The sequence below is a fragment of the Hordeum vulgare genome, chromosome 2H, assembly GCF_904849725.1.
Source record: "Hordeum vulgare subsp. vulgare chromosome 2H, MorexV3_pseudomolecules_assembly, whole genome shotgun sequence".
In the NCBI taxonomy this organism is placed as follows: domain Eukaryota; kingdom Viridiplantae; phylum Streptophyta; class Magnoliopsida; order Poales; family Poaceae; genus Hordeum; species Hordeum vulgare.
In genome coordinates this window covers 606,711,212-606,722,157 of record NC_058519.1, presented here as the reverse complement: position 1 = coordinate 606,722,157, position 10,946 = coordinate 606,711,212, and the positions used below count along the sequence as shown (strand labels likewise).

The 10,946-nt window shown below is 44.7% G+C and overlaps 1 protein-coding gene across 1 annotated transcript; it reads left to right on the top strand.

Annotated features, from left to right (window-relative positions):
- Nucleotides 1-5,949: 5,949 nt before the first annotated feature.
- LOC123427708 (probable protein-S-isoprenylcysteine O-methyltransferase) lies at nt 5,950-10,624 on the top strand. The gene is made up of 5 exons (XM_045111817.1): nt 5,950-6,257; nt 7,528-7,771; nt 7,935-8,063; nt 8,222-8,330; nt 10,106-10,624. The coding sequence occupies exons 1-4, from the start codon at nt 6,038-6,040 to the stop codon at nt 8,310-8,312; spliced, it is 684 nt and encodes a 227-aa protein (XP_044967752.1). The 5' UTR covers nt 5,950-6,037; the 3' UTR covers nt 8,313-8,330; nt 10,106-10,624.
- The last annotated feature ends 322 nt before the right edge of the window (nt 10,625-10,946 follow it).

The following is a 10,946-nucleotide window of genomic DNA, read 5'->3' as shown; positions in this document are numbered from 1 at the left end:
TTTTGATTATGAACAAGGTGTTGTTGCTTGATAACTGGATCACGTCATTAGGAGAATCACGTGATGGACTAGACCCAAACTAATAGACGTAGCATGTTGATCGTGTCATTTTGTTGCTACTGTTTTCTGCGTGTCAAGTATTTGTTCCTATGACCATGATATCATATAACTCACTAACACCGGAGGAATACTTTGTGTGTATCAAACGTCGCAACGTAACTGGGTGACTATAAAGGTGCTCTACATGTATCTCCGAAGGTGTTCGTTGAGTTAGTATGGATCAAGACTGGGATTTGTCACTCCGTGTGACGGAGAGGTATCTCGGGGCCCACTCGGTAATACAACATCACACACAAGCCTTGCAAGCAATGTGACTTAGTGTAAGTTGCGGGATCTTGTATTACGGAATGAGTAAAGAGACTTGCCGATAAACGAGATTGAAATAGGTATGCGGATACTGACGATCGAATCTCGGGCAAGTAACATACCGAAGGACAAAGGGAATGACATACGGGATTATATGAATCCTTGGCACCGAGATTCAAACGATAAGATCTTCATAGAATATGTAGGATCCAATATGGGCATCCAGGTCCCGCTATTGGATATTTACCGAGGAGTCTCTCGGGTCATGTCTATATAGTTCTCGAACCCGCAGGGTCTGCACACTTAAGGTTCGACGTTGTTTTATGCGTATTTGAGTTATATGGTTGGTTACCGAATGTTGTTTGGAGTCCCGGATGAGATCACGGACGTCACAAGGGTTTCCGGAATGGTCCGGAAACGAAGATTGATATATAGGATGACCTCATTTGATTACCGGAAGTTTTTCGGAGTTACCGGGAATGACGAATGGGTTCCGGGAGTTCACCGGGGGGGGGGGGGCAACCCACCCCGGGGAAGCCCATAGGCCTTGGGGGTGGCACACCAGCCCTTAGTGGGCTGCTGGGATAGCCCAAGAAGGCCCTATGCGCCATAGGAAGAAAATCAAAGAGAAAAGAAAAAAAGGGAGGTGGTGGGAAAGGAAAGAAGGACTCCTCCCACCAAACCAAGTAGGACTCGGTTTGGTGGGGGGGAGACCTTCCCCCCTTGGCTCGGCCGACCCCCTTGGGGCTCCTTGAGCCCCAAGGCAAGGCCCCCTCTCCCACCTATATATACGGAGGTTTTAGGGCTGATTTGAGACGACTTTTCCATGGCAGCCCGACCACATACATCCATCGTTTTTCCTCTAGATCGCGTTTCTACGGAGCTCGGGCGGAGCCCTGCTGAGACAAGATCATCACCAACCTCCGGAGCGCCGTCACGCTGCCGGAGAACTCTTCTACTTCTCCATCTCTCTTGCTGGATCAAGAAGGCCGAGATCATCGTCGAGTTGTACGTGTGCTGAACGCGGAGGTGCCGTCCGTTCGGCACTAGATCGTGGGACTGATCGCCGGACGGTTCGCGGGGCGGATCGAGGGACGTGAGGACGTTCCACTACATCAACCGCGTTCACTAACGCTTTTGCTGTACGGTCTACAAGGGTACGTAGATCACACATCCCCTCTCGTAGATGGACATCACCATGATAGGTCTTCGTGCGCATAGGAAATTTTTTGTTTCCCATGCGACGTTTACCAACAGGAGGATCTCTCGGCACAATGAATCTCTTATGTTGGAACTGTCGGGGTATTGGCAACGCCCCACAGTCCAAGAGTTGCACGAGATAGCACAAAAAGTTCGCCCCTAGAGTACTCGACACTGTTGAAACCCAAATATCTGGTAGTAGGACTCAAAAGTTGAAGATCACTCTAGGTTTTGATAATGCTTTTGATGTTGATTCCTCCAGTCGGAGTGGAGGATTAGCTTTGTTTTGGAATGATGATTTACAGCTTGAGATTTTGGGTTACTCAAGGTACCATATTGACTATAAAATCTCCGATTTGGGTGGCAATCCTTCGAGACTCACGTGTTTCTATGGTGATGCCCGCACTCACTCTCGTCATCATACTTGGGATACAATGAAAATTTTGTCCACATTGCAAGATCTGCCATGGCTTTGCATGGGTGACTTTAATGAAGTCCTAAAACACGATGAACATGTAGGGATCGGTTCTAGGAGCCAATCTCAAATCCAAGGATTCCACGAAGCAATTGATGTTTATGAACTCTTTGACTTAGGCTTCAAGGGGACGAAATGGACTTTTGAAAAAAGAGTGGCAGGTGGTTCGTATACCCGAGTGCGACTAGATAGAGCTCTTGGCACCCCTGATTGGAATGCTCATTTTCCATCAACGACAGTTGAACATCTCACCATGGCAACTTCAGATCATTCGGCCCATTTGAATCCAACTTGATGAACCACTGATTAGGTTGAAGGGGAAGCCATTTAGGTATGAGGTTATGTGGGACTCCCACACTGAACTCAAGCTGACAGTCTATATTTTGGCGATCTGATGATCACAACCTCTCGACGAACGTCGTGCGAGCAAAGCTGGAGGATCTAGCTAACAATCTTTGAACCTGGGCTAAATCTACCTTTGGTAGTGTCAGAGGTGGGATTCGACATTTGAAGAAGGAGTTGGAACGCTTGCGGAGCGACTCTCCGTAACTAGTTCGGGCCCTTCTCATGCTGAAATAAAAATCAATGATAGATTAATTGATCTATATCTTCGTGAAGAGATGATGTGGCATCAGCGGTCTCGTGTTCAGTGGCTTGCTGAGGGGGACCGCAACACTAGTTTTTTCCACATGAGGGCTTCAATGAGACATCGAAAGAATTTGATCAAAGCATTGCAATGGCCGGACGGGCAATTAACTGAGGAGGTGACTGAGATGCAACAGCTGGCGATCGAGTATTACAAGACCTTGTACACTTCAAAAGGGGTCCAGGGGGAGGAAGATGTTCTGCAACATGTCCCTCTCAAAGTTACTCCGACAATGAATAACGCTCTCGTGGCCCCTTACGATCCAAAGGAGGTCAAAACGGCTTTGTTCCAAATGTTCCCAACGAAGTCCCCACGACCAGATGGGTTCCCAGCTCACTTCTTTTAGACACGTTGGGATATATGTGGTCCGGATGTAACGAAGGTGGTGCAGAGCATTGCTAGAGGAGAAGAGAGCCCTGAGGGGCTTAATGGTACTTTGTTGGTAACGATCCCCAAGGTGCCCAATCCTACATCATTGTCTCAATTTCGTCCCATCAGTCTTTGCAATGTACTCTATAAGATAGCCTCTAAGGCAATTGCCAACCGTCTCAAGATGTTTCTTCCGGAGATTATTTCTGAAGAACAATTGGCATTTGTTTCCGGTAGGCAAATCACTAACAATATTATATCTGCATATTAGTGCTTACACTTTATGAAGAGGAAGCGAGCTAAGAGCAATAGTTATGCTGATCTGAAACTTGATATGATGAAAGCATATGATCGGGTGGAATGGACGTATCTAGAAGCTATCATGTTGAAGTTGGGCTTTGCGGCACCATGGGTACAAGTAATTATGAATATGCTTAGCTCGGTCTCATTTTCAATCATGTTCGATGGTAAAAAAATCTAAAGAATTTAAGCCTACACGAGGTATTCGACAGGGAGATCCTATCTCTCCATACCTTTTCCTGTTAGCAGCAGAGGGCCTCTTTGGCCTCTGAAAATCTCAGAACCAATCATCCCAGCTCAGCGACATTAAGGTGGCACCAACGTCCCCGACAGCGAACCACCTTTTATTCACGGACAACAATCTGCTGTTCTTCAGGGCAAGTGTTAACGGAGCGGAGGAGGTAACAAACATGTTGGATTCATACTGTATGGCCTCGGGACAGCGGATTAATCGAGAGAAATCTTCTATCTTTTTTAGCAAAAGCTGCCCATAAATTGTCAGAACTGCGGTAAAAGGATATCTACAGGTGCCCAATGAGTCTCTTAGTGATCGATACCTGGGGATGCCAACAGATGTTGGCCACTCGAAGAAGGGAACTTGTAAGTATCTTTCAGACAGAGTTTGGGACAAGGTGAAATGATGGATGAGCAAGTGCCTCTCGGCTGGGGGTAAGGATGTGTTAATCAAATCCGTAGCCCAAGCCATCCTAGTTTTCTGGATTTCCTGCTTCAAGCTTGGGGCCTAGGATTTAAAAGACTTGGAGATCTTTAATTTGGCTCTACTGGGAAGACAGTCTTGGAGGTTATTACAGGAACCTGAAACTTTGGGTGCTAGAATACTGAGGGCATCATACTTCCCCAATGTCACAATCTTAGATGCTAAAATTGGGTCCAAACCATCTCAGATTTGGAGAGCCATCATCGAGGGACGGGGCCTGCTTAAGCAGGGACTGATGAGGCGGATTGGGAACGGACAGACTACACAAATATGGGATGACAACTGGATCCCGAAGGAAACTACACCCCGTCCGATCACTTCTTTGATCTCAACCCCCCCCCCCCCCGCCATGGTTTCCGACCTGCTTTCCCCAGCAACGACTTGAAGGCTTAGTACAGTCAGTTTTCCTACCGATTGATGTGAATGCCATCCTGAAGATTCCAATTTGCACTAAAAATACCACAGATTCCTGGGTATGGTTTCCTCACAAAAAGGGCAATTTCTCTGTCTCTTCGGCCTACAAGCTGCTTGTGCAAACCAAATTGCAGCGGGATGAATGGCTTGAGGGACGCAACGACTCCTCTCATTCCCTCAGGGATGAGCAATCGTGGTGCTCCCTGTGGAAGTTGTCCGTCCCATCCAAAGTGAGAGTTTTTCTGTGGAGATTGGCGCATCATTCTCTCCCAAACACAGATGTGTTGAAGCATAGGAAGATGGCAGACCAGGATGTATGCCCACTTTGTGGCGGCCCGGATTCTTGGCGACATGCTCTTGTCTCTTGCACCATGGCCAAGTGTGTATGGGCGCTTACACACGATGGGATCTTCTCTTATATGTCAGGTAACACTAAACCGAATGCTAGGCTCTGGCTCTTTGAGCTTAGTGATACTTTGGACCATCATAGCTTCTCTCAGATGGTTGTAACCATGTGGTCCATTTGGTATGCAAGGCGCAAGGCAGTATATGAAGCTATCTTCCAAAGCGCACAACAAACGAAGACCTTCATTGATAACTGTATTGCAGAGCTGGGGTGGGCGGCAAGCAGCACTTCGAGAGGCCTGTTAGCGGTAGTTCAGCCACCGATGGCATCATGGAGTCCCCCTCCACTCGGGTCCGCCAAGATCAATGTTTCTGGAATTGTTTCAAGGCTATTCCATGGAGGAGTGGTGGCGGCCATTTGCCGTGATCACACGGGCCTCTACTTGGGGTCTTCAACTGTGGTTTTCCGGGGATCCAATGATACTGCTATATGGGAGTCTTATGCTTTCCGAGAAGCAATATATCTCGCCGAGGACCTTGATGAACACAACATTTGTGTTGCTTCAGCCTGTCGGGAGGTGGTTAACGACATCACGAGGGGGATAGGAGGACCCAATGCAGCTATTCTTCAAGAGATCAAGTACTGATGTAATAGATTTCAGTCTAGTTTTTTTTTTCTGTTGAGACTAGGGTTCTTAGTGCTGAAACCATTAATCTCGTTAAATTTGTTTGTAATTTAGGTGAGGATAGACATGTGTGGTCGGGCTCCTGCCATGACACAAACATTGTACTTGCACGTGCTATGAATGAATAAGAAAGGCGAGATTTCTCAAAAAATAATCTGGCCTTCTTAGACACACTTTGTGTATATTTTTCATATGACACTTTGCCTCTGTTACCTTGTTTTTGTATTTTTTTCTTATTTTTTAGATTGTCTGTCTTTCCTTAAATTTCTAGAGCTTTCGGAATTTTTAAATGCAGAAGGCCGGAAAGGCCGGAAATGAACGAAGGCATTTTTAGGTCGCGTGCCAGGCCGAGCCGAGGCCTTCGGGCTGCCGTGCCGTGTCAGGCCTTTATATTTGCGTGCCGGCCCAGTAGCTCCTTTCTCTATCCATCCCGGCGGCCCGACAGCTTCGCGTCGCCATGGCCGCCCCAACCCCAAGCTTTTCCGGAACCCGTCCAGGTCCCCAGTAAAAGCTTCCGCATGCGGCATCTCCTCCGCCCGGCACCTCACCAACGCCAAGCATCTCTTCCCGCTGCCCAAGTCCCGAGCCCCAGCGGAAGCTCCGGTCTCCAGATCCCCGCTCTGCCCATGGCGGCGCGGGCACAGGCGTGGCAGTTTGCGGCCGCCCTGGTCCTCTTCCACGGCTCCGAGTACATCCTGGCCGCCTTCTTCCACGGCCACCGCAACGTCACCGCCACCTGTGAGTGAATCGCCTCTTTGCCCCGCCCCCCTCTTGCTATTCAGAGACAGTGCTCGTGGAGTAGAAAGCAGAGAAGGCGTTGCCGAAGCATATGATTCATGTGTGTGTAGATTACAGAGACCTAGTTAACATGTAGTACTGTGAAGCACATATATGGGGTCATCAGGATGCCAAGATGCGTCGTTGCGACGGATCCATTTGTATTGTTATTGGCGTAGCTTGATTTTGTTTAGGTAGTTGATATTGCTTAAGAGGAATTGGCAGGTTGCGTTCTTTGTCTGCGTAATAATCGCTGGCTTGGCCTCGGCAATTTCTCACCTAGCATTGAACTGAAAAATAACCACAGTATAACCGGTGCTGTCCGGTCTATATGCAATTGTAAGAATTTCTCTGTTTATCTTAATGATTCAGCAGAAAGAAGATACCAAATGCTATACTGTCATAAATTTAGGGGATAAGAAATAGAAGCATCTTTATGACCGGGCACTAGCTCCCATGGCAGTATTTTAGAAGAAATGAGGCGCCCTGCGGAGGCTGCGCCTCGATCGCGGGTGGGTGAGCTCACAGACGTGTGCTCTAGCCAACCGAGTACCACCCAGTTCTCAGAAAGAACAAGGTGTCAATAGGCTGACATGAGGTTGAGGTCAAGCTCCAAAATCGGAAAGTGCAATTTGAGTGTCTCTACAGAGTAGTGTTTTACCAATTAAATTCCAATTTGTCTGATTAATTAAATTCCTAATTTATTGCTTCATAAGCCATTATAAGTATGTATCTTTATACTTTACAAATTGGGGATGATGACAAATAGTTATTCAAACTTGATTATCCCACTTGCTTTTTTTTAGTTCACTTAACTTTGGCTCGGAACTCTTCCAGTTTACCACCAGAAAATACAAGGACATGCTTTCTCATTAATGTTGAAGCCTATTTGTACTGTTTTTTTCTTATTAATTAGGATAACTGTTCAGTATCGAATGGTTTTCAGAGTTGTACCATTTTTGTGTGGAAACAAAATGTCTGATGCTCATCTATCAACATATAATGAAAGGATATTTGATTGGATACTAACACAATTAGAAGATTCATAATCGCAGCTTATGAACTTGACACATAAGATGCTCAAATAGAAATGAAACAACACTACCATGCATAGATTGGTGACTACTTCTTTATTACATTTATCTTCTTTCTTTACCATTTAGTTGTAATTTGCATTATGTAACTTACTGCATGACCATGTTGTGAGCTAATTAAGGTGCTTCTGATGCAGCACTTCTTATCAGCAAGCAGTATGTTTTGGCAATGAGTTTTGCGATGGCGGAACACCTGACAGAAAGCCTTTTCTTCCCAGAAATAAAAGGGTATCTGTTTGTCAGTAATATTGGCCTTCTGATGGTGCTTTTTGGTGAAATTATTCGTAAAATTGCTGTCGTGACAGCTGGACGTGCCTTTACACATGTTATACGGATTCAGTATGAAGACCAGCATCAGTTGGTAACTCATGGAATTTATAGGTACTTATCTTGCATCATAATTCAACATTTATAGTCTTGAGTAATGTTGTTGCCTTCCTCTGCATGTGCTCCAACTTAAACATTACGTTATGTTGCAACATAAAAAAATGGTGATAGTTCTGCAGAACTGGTTATAGTTGCTAAAGTCTGCTTAATTGTACAGATTTATGCGGCATCCTGGGTATTCAGGCTTTCTTCTATGGGCAGTTGGAACACAGGTTATGCTGTGCAATCCAGTATCTACAGTTTTATTTGCATTGGTGCTGTGGCGTTTCTTTTCAAAGCGGATACCGTATCCTTCTAAAAGAATCGTATTTCTACCTCTATATCCTAGGCTCCCCATTTTTCAGAATGTGGCTAGTTAATGTGAATATTTCATATAAGTGTCAAGTATATTATTTTGTGTGCTTCTGCTACAGTTTTTATTGTGATCCCTTCACTCAAGAGCAGATATGAAGAATTTTTCTTGAGGCAATTTTTTGGCTCTCAATATGAAGAATATGCAAGGAAAGTGCACTCGGGGTTACCATTTATAAACTGAATGTTTCAAACTTACAAAGTAAGTTATTGAGTCCTCGCTTTTCAGTGTTCTGTTCACACCGTGTGTTTGGATTATCAAGTTATCAGACTGCTCTGTTACATACTTTTTAATGCTCCAACCATAAGGTTTAAGTAAGAAAAGTTGAATGTTTATGTGTCTTAATTTTGTACTCCCTCCGATCCATAATAAGAGTCGCAGTTTTGAACTAAGGTTGAACTAACCTTAGTTCAAAACTGTGACACTTATTTTGGATCGGAGAGATTAAAGAATATGAGTGACTTTTAGAAGTTTGAGTGTTTGATTTAGCCTACCAGAATCTAAAGTTTTTATCATACAAATCCGCCTTACCACCTGTTTGTACGTAATAACCTCCAACAGTTGCAGTTTCAGATTCAAAGCACATTTTCACACTAGTTTTGAGAATTGTGTTTTGAACGATCATTCCATCTTGTGGGCATCTCACATCTTACACACGACTTTCTCAACTTTCATGTATTTTAGCGTCGTCTGTTGCTTATGTATGCTTAAAGATGATATGCCGGAATTTCTAAAAGCTATCCAAGTTACAATTGATTACAATGCGAATGATTGCTATGTTAAGAGCTAGACAATAGAGAGAGGCTAGGAATTCTGAATTTTATTTTGCTTCTAATAATGAGGAAATTAAAACCTTGAGGAGTGAATCTTCTATAGACTCTTTCTTTAGCTTTTTGAATAAAACAACAACAACAACAACAACAACAACAACAAAGCCTTTAGTCCCAAACTAAGTTGGGAGAGGCTAGAGGTGAAACCCATAAGATCTCTCGGCCAACTCATGGTTCTGGCACATGTATAACAAGCTTCCATGCACCCCTATCCATGGCTAGTTCTTTGGTGATACTCCAGTCCTTCAGATCTGTCTTGACGGACTCCTTCCATGTCAAGTTCGGTCTACCCTGACCTTTTTTGACATTATCAACACGCTTTAGCCATCGGCTATGCACTGAGCTTCTGGAGGCCTGCGCTGAATATGCCCAAACCATCTCATACGTTGTTGGACAAGCTTCTCTTCAGTCGGTGCTACCCCGACTCTATCTCGTATATCATCATTCTAGACTCGGTCCATCCTTTTGTGGCCACACATCCATCTCAACATGCGCATCTCCGCCACACCTAATTGTTGCACATGTCGCCTTTTAGTCGGCCAACATTCAGCGTCATACAACATTGCGAGTCAAACCGTCGTCCTATAGAACTTTTAGCTTTTGTGGCACTCTCTTGTCATAGAGAATGCCAGACACTTGGCGCCACTTCATCCATCCGGCTTTGATTCGACGGTTCACATCTTCATCGATATCCCCGTCCTTCTGCAGCATTGACCCCAAACACCGAAGGTGTCCTCCTGAGGCACCACCTACCCATCAAGGCTAACCTCCTCCTTGTGCCTAATACGTATGTATGTGCGTGTATGGATGTATTTATACCCTGGAATTTCAGATTTTTATTGAAATTTAAAAGAATTACTATGTTACAGACTGCACAAAGTAAGAAATATCTGTTGTTCTAGCTGCTGATTAGATTCCAGGGTATATGGATTGCTCACGTCGCCAATCCTTGAGCTCATTGGCTTGTCTTGAACCAACCAGTATTTAATGGGTATGCGCATGTGGTATTATCACAAAATCATTAAACATGCATTGCAACATGTATGTTCTGGGGTCACTAGCGATACAGACAGTTTTTGTCCCTTTTAATGTAAATATATGAATCTGGAAACTGGGTACTAATTGTCTTCATTTTTATTATCATAGGTAACGCTTACCCCCTTCTGTCCTCATCATTGACATGTCTAAGGAAATCACTTTACAACATGGGCTCAAGAGATGCCAAACGAGCAAGCTATGTCATGGATTTTAAACAAATACAATACAAACCTGGAATTTCATGAAGCGGAAGAGTCATTCCTCAGCTCATCAATCTGGCTCGAATGCGAAGAACTGTTACTGGGTTCGCTTACAGCCAGTTTTGTGGAAGCTCTGCCACTCATTAGATTCGAACCGAACAGTTTCCGCTTTTTGTGGAGAACGTCGAACATTTCCAGTAGGTTCGCTGTGTGAAAGCCTTTGTAACACAGTTGTATCAAGTGTGCCTAAACATATATGCTCCACCATGCTTTGCTCCTGGGCTCGCAGAAGAAAAGGAACTCCCAGTTTGTTCCATGGAATCTGAAAATCACTGCAGAGCTGCAGTGATTTTCTCTCTTTATGTCTCTGCTGCACAGCTAGCTAAGAATAATCAGTCATTTTTAGCAAGAAACAGTTCTTGAATAATTGTGGAATAACCTGTCATTCTGCTCTGCACAGCTCTGGAAATGTGAACAGGGCGGATAAAAATGTCTTGATTCTCTAAAGGGAAACTCCTTGAAGTCTACTAAAGCCGGACAACCTGGAAGAGGATATGCCTCCAGCTGTTATTCTGCCATTAGAAGTTACCTGACTATGGACAAAAAAAGGTGTATTCTATCCGCAGCACCGGTAGCAATCAGATGATGCTGATTTGGGATAAACTTTTGCTATCGACTTAAACCAAGTCCACATCAGGTGTGCGTAGCCGGGAGGGCCTTGGTCGGTCCAAAAGCACCGGTGCACATCT

What these genes read in the sequence shown, in the direction of transcription:
- LOC123427708 (XM_045111817.1), top strand. Translation starts at nt 6,038, where the DNA reads ATGCGGCATCTCCTCCGCCCGGCACCTCACCAACGCCAAGCATCTCTT. An exon ending in GTAACTCATGGAATTTATAG is followed by an intron (nt 7,772 to 7,934) that starts GTACTTATCTTG and finishes TTAATTGTACAG; the next exon opens with ATTTATGCGGCATCCTGGGT. An exon ending in TTCTTTTCAAAGCGGATACC is followed by an intron (nt 8,064 to 8,221) that starts GTATCCTTCTAA and finishes ACTCAAGAGCAG; the next exon opens with ATATGAAGAATTTTTCTTGA.